The 17,025-nt window shown below is 40.8% G+C and overlaps 1 protein-coding gene across 1 annotated transcript in view; it reads right to left on the bottom strand.

Moving 5' to 3' along the window:
• The window catches only part of PIGN (phosphatidylinositol glycan anchor biosynthesis class N), a 198,091-nt gene that overhangs the window by 157,121 nt on the left and 23,945 nt on the right, over positions 1 to 17,025 (bottom strand). Inside the window, exons 5-8 of the mRNA XM_075270921.1 lie at positions 12,494 to 12,600; positions 10,732 to 10,856; positions 8,015 to 8,145; positions 4,892 to 4,999 (exon numbers count right to left, since the gene is read on the bottom strand). Coding sequence (XP_075127022.1) covers positions 4,892 to 4,999; positions 8,015 to 8,145; positions 10,732 to 10,856; positions 12,494 to 12,600 — 471 coding nt within the window. The remainder of the gene's footprint in view (positions 1 to 4,891; positions 5,000 to 8,014; positions 8,146 to 10,731; positions 10,857 to 12,493; positions 12,601 to 17,025) is intronic.

The raw sequence follows: 17,025 nt of genomic DNA, 5'->3' as shown, positions 1-17,025 counted from the left end.
CAGATACACAAAATAATGGAACCATAGGGAAGGGGGGAACAAGACTTATATGCAAGTAATGTGACCACGCAGGGCCAAAAAAGCAGGCAATGGAAAATATCGGGAAAACCCCAACATAATGGGCATGAACCAAAATAGAAAGTTAGTAACAAGAAAGACAAGGGGAGGGGGGGAAAGGACGAAGACACAAGACACAAGGGGAAAACAGGACGGGGAAAACAGGACGGGCAAAAGGTGCAACGAAAACAGAGAGAATTAAAGAAGGGTGGACTCAGAAAGGAGGCAAGGCCCAGAGCAACAGATCGCACAGGAAGCTAGGAGATCATGTGAAAAGGGCAGTAAAGTCTGACGACTCCTGGAACACCACCCACGGCTGCCAAAGGGCGAGAAATTTGGAGGAGTCAGGCACATCCTTCGTCACCAAGAACTCCATTCTGCGGATGAGGAGAAACTCCTGCAGCCACTCCAGGAGAGAAGGAGAGGTAGTACAACGCCAATGGCGGGGGATGACCGTCCTGGCAGCCGTGAGGAAGTGACGCAGAAGGTCGTCCTTAACCCTAGAGGTCTTGCCAGGGACAAGGGAGAGGAGGGCTAGTTGCGGAGAGGGAGTAAGAGAGCGGCCAGTAACCTTTCCATACAATGAGAACACAGCCAACCAAAATGACTTGATCTCCTCACATTCCCACCATATATGCAGGAGAGAACCCTCCGCGGAACCACAGCACCAAGATCGATCAGAGACCGAGGGATAGATCCTGTGGAGGAGGGTAGGGCAGCGATACAATCGGGACAGCAATTTAAAGTTCTCTTTCACCACCATTACCAGTGGCACTTCTTTTCATCCTTTCATTCTTTTTCATGCCTACTGTCAATTAAGTGGTCTTGGGCCAGAGAAGACAAGGGTGTGATTCTGAGTTTCAATTAGAGACAGACAATGTCAAAGTGCAGAATCACTCTCCCCTGTCCACTCAATTGATAGTGGAGATCCTAATTAGCATATCAGGCAGCAAGACTAAGTGCACCGATGGCCCAGAAATGGTCGGGGCTAGAGAAAAAAAAGATTTTATCTGTGCCAGAGTGGAGTAGCTGCAATTAAAAAATGAAAAGAACTGGATTTCTTCCTAATGCTTAAATATTAACTCAGAATTATTATCAAACATTATTCATACAGTTTGTTTCTGACCCCTAATAGAGTCAGAGTCGGGACCAATTTTGTTTGGCTACTGACTGACAGCTAAATAAAATAATCTTTAATTATAATATATGATTTTTAATATTGTGTAATTAATTGGATGTATAGTTTGCTGCATACAGTATGTACTTTCATAGAAATTCAATCACTGGATTTTTAATAAATGCAAAGGAGCTTTACTGCTTCTGACCAACCATGGCTGTCAGCCATTTATGAAGGAGTAGGAGGAGGGATCGGGCGGTGTTAAAATATAGTCAGAGTCGATGGTCTGACCTGCAGACTCCAACCTCCCAATAATAACTAACAAGCCTTCCATAACAGCCAGCCACAACTTCTGCCATACACATCTCACGTTGCAATACACAGTTCTGTGTATTGCCAATATTAAGACGTGTATTGTTCTGTCAGGGAAGTGCATTCCCAACAGCAGGGGTTGCAAAAAAAGCAAATCTCAGCTTGTGAAGCAGGGAGTGGACGGCCCCACCTTCGGTATAAGTGACTAGAGGCAGGAAATAAAAGTTAAAAGTAAAAAATAAAGTTTTACAATGCATAATATAAAGTAGGTTTTAATCAAACTTAAAGATGTTGTCCACTTTCAGACCAATACTCAAAGACATATATTGTTTGTATAATAAAAGGTTGCACAATTTTCCAATATACTTTCTATATCAATTCATTACAGTTTTCTAGATCTCTGCTTGCTGTAATTCATTCTGCTCACCTCTAGAAGATAAAAAGCTGACCATGGTCGTGTGATATACAGTCCATGGTCATGTGATATACAGACCATGGTCATGTGATATACAGTCTTTACTCATTATAGTCACAGCACAGTAACAAGGCATCTGCCTAGTAACAAGCTGTGTGCTCATCACGTGACCACGGACCATAAATTACGTGACCATGGTCAGAATTTTATCCACTAGAAGTAACAGAATGAATTACAGCAAGCAGAGAAATAGAGAACAGTGATGAATTAATACACAAAGCATATTGTAAAATTATATAACTTTTTATTGTATAAACAATACCATTTGTCTTTCAATATTGGTTTGAAACTGGCCAACCCCTTTAATATAATATTATATTAATTAAATACCTAATCCACCAGGTAAGACATTCTATTCATCTATTAATACTTATTTTATCAGTGCATTGATCCACAGCAATTCAAAATGACCAACTGCAGTAAAAACTGAAGGCTCACTTTCTCTATTAATGTATATATTTTTTACTTTGTGAACATACCCATAGTGTATTAATTGGCTTGATCCTGCACTTTAATGGTGTATCCTATGAATAATGCCAGAAAATCTCACAAATCAAGGTAAATTAAAAGAATGTCTTACCTGGTGGATTAGGTATTCACTTATACACTTTCTGGAACACTCACATGTACTGAACTCTAGAACTTTCACTTTTCAGTTTATATATTGTATTATATTGCAGAGACAATGTGACATAACAAATGATCCTTTCCAGGTTACCTAGGGCATTTTAGCCTCACTTACAGGCAGAACATGCATTAAAGATTCACTGGCCTCTCGTTCAGTTTCAAGAAACATACTGCAATATAAATTATCCATATGGATGTTAGAAAGGCTCAGTATCCTAAAAAGAATGCTGCATCATGACATTGTCAGTAAAAACGGCCATCAAATTGGAAACTTTTGTAAAAAAAAAGATGGGATATAGCCCTTATATATTGCCTACCAAGCCAGATTAAAGGAATTGATTACACTGGTCTGCCACAGCACAATGTAATTGATCCCTGCAGTACAAGACTCCAGGAGGAGTCAGGAGCTGTCAGCCTGCGCGGACAGTAGTAAAGGTCAAAGGTAAGTAAGTGGTATTCACAGTACCAATTTACCATTGGATGTCTTTTTTTGATAAACACAGACAGTATAATGGGCAACTGATACTTACCATCCATTATAAGTCACTTATTTTGACAATCATGTCTAATAAAATAATGGACCTGTGACAAATTTGATGAAAATGAACACTAAAGACAGATCAATGGGATTTTTAACAGATGTCTGATGGATCTGTTAGTGTCTGTTGTGAACATTTGATAGATGTTAGCAACAGGCATTAACAACAGTATAATGAATGCCCCCTAAGTACGGGGAGACAAATTAAAGCAGTCAGCACCCAACAGTTGGGTGGTCCACCTCAGCAGCTTGGGGTCACAAAACCCCTTTAACCCAGTAAGGGTGAAAATTATAGAGAATCCACAGCTAAATCTGCATGTAATGCAAGCAGAATCTGGGGGGGGGGGGGGGGAATGGGATTTTTGCACCATAAAATCATTTTCTTGTTGTAGTCACTGGGGGGCAAAGCACCATTGGTATAGACCCGGCCACTAGGAGGCTGACAGTAGAAGAATGAAAAGCTGTCAGTTCCTCCTCTGGTCTAATCCCTCTCACAGACACTGTACACCGCAGCAGTAGAAGAGACACCAAAAAAAAAAAAAAACGAAAAAAGAACACAGAACCAAAAACCACCAACATGTCCTGAACCAGAAAAAAAGCAAAACAGTTTTGGCAGGAGCAACAGTAAAAAATAAGTGTGGGATCTGTGTTCCCCAGTGAACACAACGAGAAAAGTTTTATGCTAAGTACAAAAATCTAGTTTTCTCGCTTATTTCAATGGTGGACACAGCACCATGGAATGTCCTAAAGCAGTCCCAGAGGGTGGGAATCACACGGCCATGTGAACAACCTGGCGCACAAAATGGCTGCTACCAGATAGAAATGCTCCAAAGGCACATCTTAGGATGGTTTTAACAACCCATTGAAATCAATGATATTGCAAGGAGAGCCAAACTCAAAGGTGAACATAGCCTGAGAGGGTATAGACCAGAGGCAGAGCCAATAGCTTTTCATTTGTCTAGTGTCAACCTCCTAGTGGCCGGGTCTATACCCATAGGGTCCTATAGCTGGGAACCCCACCAATCCCAAGAATGGGGATCTCATCTTATCATCTTGATGGAAGAACAAAGCAAACATGTGGCAGTGTGCCTGCTCCTTTATGGGGAAAACAGTACTCCTCATTCTTGTGTTTGGAAGGTTTTCCAGCAGTTAGACCCTACCGATCAGGTAGCTATCCCAATCCTATCAATAAGGCATAACTTCTTGGTAAATCACCTTTAAAGGGGCTCTATCATTGGGAAAAGTCATTTTTAACTAATCACATCCTTGCATAGCCTTTACAAAGGCTATTCCACACTTACCTTTAGTATGTAAATTGCCTCAGCGGTTTTTGAATAAGACCATTTTTATTCATATGCTAATTAGACTGGGTGCACGATGCATCGTGCACCCTTTTTGCTATTGTTTCCTATGGGTGTATACAGTACAGGCTGATGATGATGATGATTATGACTCAGCTTCCTGTTTGCACACACACATAGGACATAATAGCAGAGACGAGTGCTTCTGGGAACTTCCTGTGCTGGCTGGAAGCTCATTAGCATATGAATACAAAAGGACTTATTCAAAAACCACTGAGGCAATTTACATACTAAAGGTAGGTGTGGACTAGCCTTTCTAAAGGCTATGCAAGGATGTGATTAGTTAAAAATGACTTTTCTCAATGATAGAACCCCTTTAATACTTACTACATGTTTTTGTCACATTTGTCTGATTAATTTATGATGCTGCTATGTTTTTATTTACTCGTTATTAGAGCTCATACCTTTTGAAACAGTATCCGGTAAAAGATTTTCTCTTGGATGATGTACTCCAGCTCCCCAAGCAACTATTGGTGTTAAGGTTTCAGAAGGATGGCCAGCACCATGCGAACCTGGTAAACAAAGATGTCCAATTGCTGTCAATAATAGTTTGATACATATACCTACAGCATTATAAACATAGCTAAACATATTGACACAATATTAAAATAACTTCATTTATAGTCAATAAAAACCCGAATACAAAAAGTCCACATACAGCCATACTCTCTCCTTCTTTAGGTACATGTACACAGCATGGAGGTTCTATGGTTAGCACTGTTGCCTTGCAGTGCTGGAGTACTAGGTTAATCCAACAAAGGACTACATCTCCATAGGGTTTGCATTTTCTCCCAAAATATTTGTGGGATTCCTAATGGTAGACTTAGCAGAACCTTTATAATGGATAGGCATCCATTTACATAGAGTCAGTGTTAAAGAAAAAGGAGAACAGAAAGAAATGGACCAGACATTTTTTGTTTGTTTTAAAGGGGCTCTATCATTGGGAAAAGTCATTTTTAGGTAAGCACATACTTGCATAGCCTTTTTTATGTAAATTGCCTCAGTAGTTTTTGAATGAGTTTGTTTTTATTCATATGCTAATTAGCCTTCTCCGTGCACCCGGAAGTCTCATTGCGCACCCTCTGCTATTCTCTATGTGTATGTACAGCAGATGTGCTGTGCTGATGACTCATCTCCCTGCTCTCATACACATAGAGCAGACACTTCCGGGTGTACGGAGAAGGCTAATTAGCATATGAATAAAAACAGACTTATTCGTTTCAGGAGGTTTTGGAATCTCCTCTTTATGTCTCTCCTTCAGCTAATAATAAATTGATCCAAATTTTTATCATACACCAATGTTATTTGACCCCTGTCCGTTTGCACAGAATGGGCCGTATGTCTAGCTCGACTTGTCTCAGGTGTCCATATCCTCGTGCAGATTTTTGGCACATGATGTGGGGTTGTCCGGTGGTTCGCACCTTTTGGAGGGGAGTGGTAGACCTTCTGGCAGATGTCCTGGGCCGCCCAGTCCCGTTTTCTCCCGAAGTCTGCCTGTTTGGCGTTTTGGAGGAGGAGTTGTGGCAGCATCATACTCGAATTTTTCTTAGAGAGTGCTTGTTTTATGCTAGGAAAGCCATCGCCTTGCGGTGGATGGCCCCTAGATCCCCATCTGTCTCCCAATGGCGGAAAATGGTTAACTCGGTTCTCCCATTTAATCAGATTATATATAAAGGGAGGGGCTGTCCCCAGAAATTTACTACGGTATGGGGTGCGTGGTGTGATTCTCCCGTGACCCAATACTCTGCTCCCATGATGCGTTTGGCCCTAGACACCTTTGCTCCATAAATAGGAGCTACTGCCAGATAGGTTTGTGACTCCTCGTGTGGGGAATATATGTGACTGTTGTAACTTTGTTGTTGTGTCATGTGATATTGTGTTCAGAACTGTGTTGTGGTCGGGGTGGTTGGGTTGGGGTCGGGATGGACCAGTGCTGTGGCTTGTTTCTGGTTATCTGTATGTTTCTTGTGCTTATACTGTACCTGTGTTTTTCTTTTGTTTTGATTGTATTACTTGCTTTGTTATGTAATCTTCAATAAAACGAGTTTAAAAAAAAAACAGACTTATTCAAAAACTACTGAGGTGATTTACGTATAAAAGTTATATGTGGAATAGCCTTTCTAAAGGCTATGCAAGTATGTGCTTAGCTAAAAATGACTTTTCCCTATGATAGATCCCCTTTAAACATTGACTCTATGTAAATAGGTTGCCATTTGTATGTATCTGCGAAATGAATATAAAGAACATGATATAATGATACCTTTACCCAGCAGAAAGGTGTGAAGCTGAAATCAGGTGCACTAGGGGGTGCAGACATGCAACAACAAAATTTGCATTTACAATAAAAGTTGGTTTTCTCAAAAACATTACCTCATTCAGCGATCGGATAGGTATGCGATGAAAACGTACCCTAAACAGCACAGCTATTAGTTGCAAACTGATAAATGGGTCTATACCCATTTATATGGGTCTATACCCATTTATACCCATAGGGTCCTATAGCTGGGAACCCCAACAATAGCAAGAATGGGGGTTCCATTTTTTCATCCTGATGAAAGAATAAAGCAAACATGTGGCAGTGTGCCTGCTTGGCCTGCCCCTTCATGGGGAAAACGGTACTCCTCATTATTGTGTTTGTAAGGGGTTCCATCAGTCAGACCCCACCGATCAGGCAGCTATCCCTATCTTGTATCCCTAAATGTGGTGCTAAAAATATATAATCTAGTTGAAAAAACATCCATCCAACAAAGTGCATGGTTAAGGGGAAGAGTCAGAAGGATCTAAGAAAACAAAATAAAGCAAAGCAAAAAATAAAACTGAGGGGAAAAAAAAGAGTGATCATTACTGCGACCAATGAGTTGCTGTTACCTGTGTTCCCAAAGGAACCAGGAAGCAAGAACTGGCAAAGAGCCTGGACAATGATAAAACACGAATGGCTGTTTCTTTTTGTTTGGTTGGTTTTTAACAGCAAACATATTGGCCAGTGTCAATGATTTGAAAGCTTGTTCAGAAAACTGTGTGACAGCCCAAAGAAGATGTAGTGTCTCCTAACATCCCTAGGAATAAAGCTTAAATAAACAGCAATAATGTGACAAAAATAACTAAAAGAGAGCTACAAAAAAGTTATATAGTCATATAGCAATAAATAATATACTGCTATATGAAAAAGCACTGCTTCGGATAATGCCAGGTGGAAGGGTATGAATTCAGGAGTCTGAATATAACAAGTAAAATCAGGTAAACCAGTCACCTAGTGCACTCTCCTACATTTCTCTTTCTGTCTCTGAGGAGCTTGGTAATTTTTATCCAGCTAGTTACATAAGAATTATTTTTTGTATATGTTTCTTTGCAAGCCTGATATACCCCGATAGGCTTTTATAATCAGGATCGCAAACATTACACAGATCAAGATACTTATTCAAGGACAGTTCTTATGTGACTGGTTCTTTTTTGACAAGGTAAGTGATACAAAGCATTGTTAAAAATCCTATTCGGAATAATACACAGCCACGCACAGACCTACTCACCCCAGTCTGTCATGCCGTGGTCAGAGGTGAAGATGAAAGCTGTTTTATCATCATTTCCATAAAAGTCTTCAATCAGGGTTACCATCTCTTTGACTCCTTCATCAACTTTCTTCACATTGTCTTTGTACTCGCTTTTTGGGAATGGATCAGAAACACACTCATTGTAATGATAAGCAAGCACAAAATGAAAAAAGACAGGAAAGTGCAATAGGTTCCATTTTCCCATACACATTTGGAAAAAAAGCTAGTTATTAATTTTCTGTTTCATGGAGAGATCTGACAATGTCTGAAGATGTGAGTGACCTTCACGTCACATTCATTCGCCTGAGACCATTTCATTTTATTTCATGAACAATGCAGCTATCTCTCTAGAGGCACAAACACCTCATGCTATAGATCTGGTGAAAACACAACTCAATGGACAGATGTTTTGCAGTTTTGATGCATTTCTGAAAGAGCACTGAAGAACTTAAGGAACTTTCATAACATGAAAGAGCTATTCCAGCAGGCCTCCATAGATTGAGGCCATGATCACGTAGCTTATTGATGATGTGCGCTTATTTTATTCAAAAAGTGTATTTGAGAATGAATATTTTCACTCTTTTATTGTATGCACGACAGCCCACTCCAAAACACTGGTAGAGATTTACTAAGCAACAGACAGAATATTGGCTCAAACTAAGTCAAATAGCGGATGTGTGATTCACACCAGATTTATCATGCATTTTACACACTTTTTACCCCTAACTAGACAGTTCTGAAAAACAGAAAAGGGGCATAAACACACCAGATTTATGCATGACAGACAAGGGTATTTTGTTGCAAAATACTAATGCAAATTAAAAAAAAGTCAAGAGGTAGCATAAGGCAAGAGAAAAGTATCTCACTTGTGGTAACATGAAAGACCTTAGAACAAGGGGATCTGACTACCGACATCCCCATGATGAACTGACTGAAGGGGCAGTAGAGATTGAGGGGTTATAACCATTGTGAGGCCAATATCTACTGTAGTACAGCTACATTGAACAGAGCTCCAACCCAGGCTAAATTTTTCGCTTTTTCCCTATTCTTTTTTTTTTTTATATAACTGTAATTTTTATTGAACAATTTTTACAACAAGGAAAGAAAAAAGATTCATACATAGGGCAAAACCAAAAGCAACAATATCGCCAAACCCAAGTAAACTAGCATAAACAAGACAATAAGACTGAGAAAGACAGGGGGAAGAGATAACAAGAAACAAGGGATAGACAAAAGGGAAAGAACGAGGATGAGGGGGGAGAGAAGGGGAACCAAGGTTCAGAGACCCTGTAAGAAACTATACGAGTCCTAAAGGGACCAGACAGAGTGGAAAGCGTCCAGGGAGTTATTGAGACTAGCAGTCAGGAATTCAAAGCTTCTCACATCCTTCATTCGAGCCAGAAGCTCAAGACCAGAAGTGGGATTCACACTCTTCCAGTGTTTAGCAATGAGGGTTTTTGTCGCTGTTAAAAAAGAAAGAGCCTGGATGCCCTGCCACCGAGGCTCAGGAGATAAAAGCAGAAAAAGAGCGTCTGCAACAGTCCTGACCTCCCTCCAGCAGCCCAGGATAAGGGGTGAAGTCCCAAAAATGTGATACAGGGTACCCTCTGCTGCACCACAGTGCCAACACCCCGAGGGAATTGCTGGATTTAAAGCATGAAGGAGAGCGGGGGGGGGGGGGGGGTGATATCAGTGGATAAACAGCTTATACTGGGTCTCCCTAAAGGTGATACACTGGGAGGACTTCTGAGCCTTCTTCCACATTCTAAGGTATTGATTTTGCTTTTTTTTTTCATTCACTTTCAAAAAGAAGATTATAAAATGTTTTCAATACATTATATGTATTGAAATTGTACAACTGGTAAATACATTACGACAGAAAATACCATCATATGGCTATTATGGGGAAGTTGGCTCGGTAGAAGCAGTGGTGCACTCCCAAACAGTCAAGACAGGGAAACAAAATATTCAGCAAACTGGTTTATTTAGAAAAAAAAAACAGGAAAATAAATAAACCTTGACTTCAGGCACAAAATGAGCAAAACAAAATACAGCCTTAACTTCAGGCAAAAACAAAATAAAAAAAAACTGCTCGTCTGAGCAACTAACTAAACAGTACTGATAACCTAACTAAACATGTGGCTTACTTCCAGCCACTCGAACACAACAAGTTACTGGACAGAACCATACACCTCCATTCACTCCATGGAACTGCACTGGAATGTAGGATCTGCAACCTTTTTCTGGCCGAGTAATGAGCCAAGGATCTACACATGGGGCTGAGGCCTACTCCAGACCAGATCCGCCCTGGACCACACATATGTCAGAAACCTGGGGCGGATATATCTGGACTCCAGCACTTTGCCTGTCACCTTCTCACACTATGTAGATGGAGAAAACTTAAAAGGGAGTCTTGTCAGAATGAAACATGAAATTAAAGGAGTTTTCTCATCTCATTATTTCAGCTGCCCTGCTGCCCCCGCCCCCCTTTCCCCAGTTACTACATAGGGTTTTAAGTCATAGGAATATTCATAGAATGGGGGCAGGAGGAAACCACGCTATCAGATAAATACACATTAAAATAAAGAATACAGACGTACAGGATATGCCATGTTACTTTAGCTGAAGTAGAGTTTGATATTTATTACTAATCAGAATATAAAAGTACTCCCGTTTGACATATACTCGGCACATACCGTGAGCCTGGTCTGTGAGCATGTCCATTAGTATCCAACCCAAGGAGATGAAGGAATAAAACAACTTTATCTTCATTAAGCATATGTAGCAGTGTTCGGTTACTTTGAGCAGACTTGAAAAAGGACTAAAAGAGATAATTTTATATTTACAATTTTGTGTTTTAAATGGCCAGGTATATTATATAGTTATAAAGCTACATTCATATCTACATTGGAAGATGTGTAAGAAGCCTCCGATGCAGATTCTGAAAAAAGCAAATCCCACCAAATAAGAGTTATAAGTTCGGCTTTTTATTCAGGGACACCAAAACCAGATACCAAATAAAACTCCATTATAGTCAAGGGGATCTGTCTTGCTATGTTGGTGTCTAACAACGTTCTATTCACAGCTTTCATTCTGTTCCATCAAAGTAATGGAAGGGAAGATTTATTAAAATTGTCTAAAAGCAAAACTGTCTTAGTTGCCCATAGCAACCAATCACAATATGGCTATAATTTGGAAATTAAGACAGTTTTGCTCTTAGGTCATTTTAATAAATTGGCCCCAGAATCAACCAAGCTTAAGTCACTTAACAATAGATACCATAACATGTCAAACACAATTTAGTTGCCCATACTCACTACACATACCGGAGTGCGTTTCTCAAACCCTGAATTCATCAAAAAGTAGAGTAAGGGCGGGTGCACACTTGCACCCGAACTCCGTTATGCAGGTCTCAGTTTTCTGCCAGCAGAAGATGGAAAACCTGCATTCACTGCCCGCCGGTGAGCACCCATGAGCGTTTTGTGCTCTCCGCAGCGACACCGTGTTTTTTTTTTGTTGTTTTTTTTTTAATCGGACACAAAGTCCTGCATGTCTAACTTTGTGTCCGGTTAAAAAAAAAAAAAAACGGTTTCACCGTAGACAGCACAAAACGTTCACAGGCACTCACGGCCAGACACTTCTCAAACCCATTTAAATGAATGGGTTTGAAAAGTGCCTGCCAGTTTCCATCTCCTGCCCAGTTTCTCGGGCAGGAAACAGAAACCTGCATAACGGAGTTCGGGCACTGGTGTGAACCCGCCCTAATAAGTTTCTATACATTTTTGAGCTTATCCTTACAGTATTAACTCCATTCTTGAAATGTTGATGGGAAAATAAATGTGGTTATACTGGTGAGCTGTTTTTTAAATTCACAGTATATATGGGGGTTTCATAGAAAATAATGTAATAATGAGAACAGTAGTGTTAAAGAGGATTTGTCACAAGTAAAATATGCTAAATGCTTTACAGTCACTGTGCTCCTGAATCAATTGCGTTTATTTTTGTTATCTGTCCATCCATTCAAAAGATGAGATCCCAAAAGATTATATGTAAACTAGCTCTGATTTCAAAGAAGCACAAAAGGTTACCAGGGCTAGTTTGCATATAATATTACAAGGGTCATAACTTTTGAATGGATAGACAGATATAAATAAATAAATAAATAAATAAATGCCAAATTGTTCAAGGGCACATTGACAATCTAATGATGTGTGGCATTTAGTAACTGGTGACAGGTCCTCTTTAATACTTACAAATTGAATGACGTATCAGGCAAAATTAAAAAACTTGACGCAGACTGCAGCAAGACAGACTTTAAAAACTCCGTCCATGATAAACCTCCCCATTGTCAAACACTGACAAAACCTGTAGATATAAAAGGTCTTACAATGTATGGTTATCAATTACTTAATTTTTCTGGTGCAAACCGTATAATACTTCTGGAATGTATGTACTAACCTTCACATGCTCAAATACCCAAGTATCCAGTTTGGTTGCATCTTCAGATGCAAAATCTTCACTTTCTGCCAAGTAACAATGTGTAAACACATGGTTGCCACTAGCACCTGAAAGGAGATTAATAATTACTGTCCCCGATTTATAATCATAAATTAATGAGTTCAGTTGCAACTTAACTTCTGTTTCTAAAGAGGACCTATCAGCGTCTCCACTAAATTTAGTTTTTAGTATCTGTTAAAGGGGCTTCCCAGGAATTGGACAAGCTACTAAGGGTCCTTTTAAGTCACTGGAGGGGTACTAAAGGCAAGGGACATCACCAAACCATCTCCAGAGACTTCTGAGGCCACTGGTTGGTTTCAGGGCTTCTGCAGACCACTGCACAACATGCAACCAAATTGAATGTGGTAGCAGACAATGAAGAACTGGGGAGGTGAGTATGTGTTTGTTTTTTTGTTACACCTGCCCTGAACCCGATTCCTAGGCAGCATCTTTAATAGGTGCCATTCATTACAGCACAGTTGGAATTTTTACTCTGGTCCCACCAGTCCTGAGTAATCAATGCAGTTAATTTTGGAACGTGCCATACTGTCAGGTGGACAATTTCAGGCAGGAGTAGGCAAGCAGGCATTATTCAAAGCTCCAATCTGAGACAGAAAGTGTCAGAACTCAGAATAACAGACTTGGTCTCCTCCTGCTTGACACTGCCCTCCTGACAGTAGAGGGCCTAAATGGTATATTAGGCACCAAAACTAACAGCACTTATTGCTCAGAAACAGTGGGGGGCTAGTGAAAAAAAATTATAACTGTGCCAGAATTAATTGAAAAGCACCTATTAAATGGATGCAGAGAGCTGCACTTGGTAGAGGTGGTGAAAGGTCCTCTATAACGAATGTATGATTGCTATGACAGATCTGCAGAGCTAAGCTGGTTACAGCTTACTATACTCTTTACACAGATCTTGGCTGTGTTTTTTCTAACCCCGCTGCCCATACACATGGATGTCCATCTCAGCGAATTATGCTTGTATTGTAAATGGGGAGAAGGCCTGTTTAAACTGTTTCTTTGGTGAGTAAAACATTCAATGCAATCTAAAACCCCAAGATTGAAAAGCCAGATCATTTATACTAGACTGAGGGCAGACTAACAGATTGACACATTTACAGAAAATTTCAGTTGTCATGAAAATGGACTATGTACAAGCTGCGGACAAGAAGGAGATCCAGGTGGAAAATCTTATGACTGTTGGGAAAGTTTCATTGTTATCCTGGTTTCTAGAATAAAAAGATCAATATATTAATGTTTCCAGATGACTCCTTGGTATCCAGTGTGCAAACATACCTGCAATTATTTCTAGTTCTAGACACTTATTTAAGCTCCTAAGGTTTACTCACTTTACCGTGCCACTGCTTTTTTTGACAAGAGTGCTCAGATGAGTAACTGCCTTTTAGTGCTTAGTGGGTTTCTGAATTTATTATTACTTTTCTCTTTGCCCAACACAATCTATATGTACACAGACTATCTGGTTTTGGATTAATTTCAGATGGTAGGTTGGTGTGACTAATAACCTTCTCTCGGCAGCGGCTCCTTCAGCTCTCCACTGTTATATCCCCTTACATTCCTTCCCCCTTTCATTTTTTTGCTCTTCCTTTTTATTTTCTGACCACCTTAAACTATTCTTCTTTTTTTAGGCACCCCTACCAGATATTGACTGTATCACTCATGTTATGTATGAACTATGACATTTGTCATTGTAATAGGACATGTTTTTTCCAACATATCATTTTCTATCTTATCAATGTGATAGGACAGGGCTGATGTCTTAATGATCAGTCTGGATGTATTCCTTGCAGTCCATCTAGGAAATCTTATTGATGTACTGTTATTATTGATCCATTATCTGTTATACTTGGCCTCATTACAGTGCTCTACTGCACACCTACATAACATACGTTTCTTGCTTCAGTTGTACCACTGCCTGCATGCACATTCCTGTATCATAGAGGGGCATGTTATGAATTAATCACTCATACACATTCAGGAAGGTTCTTCCCTAGAAAACTCTATGGAGGAAGAGGAAGCAAATAATGACGGCGCTCTCTGGTCAGGGTAAGGTGAATTTATTGAAGGGTGATAGGCACAACGCTAATAAAACCACTGTGTTTCGGGCTCTGCTCAGCCCTTTCTCAAGTGCATCAACTGGGATGTGGAATTGGCAAGGTTTGTAAGGTGAGGTAGAGTCCAATAGCTGACAATCCGGATTACTTAAGTTGCTGCAGTAAGTGTGGTCATAGAACAGTCCGAGGACTACTCCCTTGTCTGTACAACGAACTCGGACTGTTCTATGACCACACTTACTGCAGCAACTTAAGTCATCCGGATTGTCAGCTACTGGCCTCCACCTCACCTTACAAACCTTGCCAATTCTACATTCCAGTTGATGTACTTGAGAAAGGGCTGGGCAGAGCCCGAAACGCAGTGGTTTTATTAGCGTTGTGCCTATCATTCTTCAATAAATTCACCTTACCCTGACCCAAGAGTGCCGTCATTATTTGCTTCCTCTTCCTCCATTTTGTTCCCGGATTTTTTGTATTGGATAACCGGTGTAGGCAAGACGTGCTGCTTCCTCCACCTGTTTACCTTGGTTAAAGCTTTATACGTGGTTGTGAACGGTTTTCACAACCATATCAGGTGAGAGGCCATCTGGTCCACTAAACCTACTCTACATGCTAATTTGGTTTGTAAACTACTACACTATTATTGGTTTTGCTCGGTGTCTTCTGTGTTCTCTTCTAGAAAACTCTATGGAACGATTTGGCTTCAGTTGGGATCATGAAGTTGTTGTCAAACATGATATGTGTATATAATAACACGCAGTGGTTCCCCCATTTATTCATGTGAACCACTTTACTTCATTTGTAACACCTGATTTGCAGCTAAATATTATCTCTTTTAATTCTTTCATTCTTGTGTGATTATAGTCACTTTGACCATATCTGAGTTAACCTGTTATAAAAACCTGTTTGCCTACAAACTGTTGTAGGACTATGACTTTCTTTGCCTACTTTAATGGGTTGTTGTGTCACCTTGTATGTTAAAGAGGACCTTTCACCACTTTTGGGCACAGGCAGTGTTATATACTGCTGGAAAGCTGACAGTGCGCTGAATTCAGCGCACTGTCGGCTTTCCCGATCCGTGCCCGGTGTAAAGAGCTTACGGTGCCGGTGGAGTGGGGAGGAAAGCCCCCTCCCTCTGCTCACACAGCTCGTCCATAGACGAGCATTATCAGGAGAGGGAGGGGGTGTTCCTCCCCGCTCCACAGCACAGCGCGATAGGCGCCGCGAGGCAGAAGGACGTTCCTGGCTAATGGTCAGAAACGCCCTTCTGACCATAGAGCACTACGGTACCGGCACCGTAAGCTCTTTACACCGGGCACAGATCGGGAAAGCCGACAGTGCGCTGAATTCAGTGCACTGTCAGCTTTCCAGCAGTATATAACACTGCCTGTGCCCAAAAGTGGTGAAAGGTCCTCTTTAATGTTTTGTTTTATTTGGACAACTTTACTAACGTTTAAAAAGGACCTTTCCCTCTCCAGCAACTCCAGTTCTTCACGTATATTAATAGACACTGAGTCACTGGCAGATTTAGAATTCTTCTCTAGCATTCACCATACTCAGTCAGTTAGTTTTGGTGTCTCATATACTACTGTCAGGTAGGCAGGGTCAGGCAAGGGGTGTGAGCTCCAATCAAAAGTGGACAATGTCAGAGCTCAGAATCACATCCCTTGCCTGCTCCTGCCTGACACCACCCACCTGACAAAGAGCCTTAATAGCATATGATAGCTTATTGCTCAGGAACAGTGGGGGGCTAGATAAAAAAAATTACAACAGTGTTGGAATCAATAGAGCAACACCTACTACATGGAAAAGGGTGGACTAGGCAGAGGAAGTGAAAGGACCTGTTTAAATATATAAAACAATAAGCAGTAAGCTCCATAATCCTTCTAATGTCCATGGCAGGCAGCCAGGATCTATGGGCGGGATTTCACAGAACTATGGGTATAGACCTGACCACTAGGAGACTGACACTATGAGAATGAAAAGCTGTTGATTAGGGGGAGCCTGTAGAACCTCAAGGACGAGGTTTATATTCCACAGGTCCACGGGTGGATGGTAGCGGGAAGGACAGTGTGCCGCTCCCTGTAGGCCAGGGTTTTCTGAAAAAGAATAGAGAGGACAGAAACCTGTCCTTAAAGATAAGAAAGACCAAGACCTTGATCCAGACTGAACTGGAGAAAAGCCAGAGAGAAAGAGAGCAAATGATGATCGTTGCTTTCACACCAGCAGACGTAAGCCTTCCACGTAAAATGGTAGATTTTGACTGACTGGGGTTTCTAGACCTTGAGAATAGTCTGGATAACAGGCTCTGAAAACCCACAACACCTCGGAAACCTGCCTACAACTGCTATGCCATTAAACACAGCTGAGGTAAGGTGTAATGGAACAATGGTCAAGACAAAAGGTCGACCTGCAGGG

Source organism: Leptodactylus fuscus, chromosome 4, assembly GCF_031893055.1.
Source record: "Leptodactylus fuscus isolate aLepFus1 chromosome 4, aLepFus1.hap2, whole genome shotgun sequence".
Classification (NCBI taxonomy): domain Eukaryota; kingdom Metazoa; phylum Chordata; class Amphibia; order Anura; family Leptodactylidae; genus Leptodactylus; species Leptodactylus fuscus.
The sequence above is the reverse complement of the archived record's forward strand: the minus strand, read 5'-3'. Positions and strand labels throughout refer to the sequence as shown.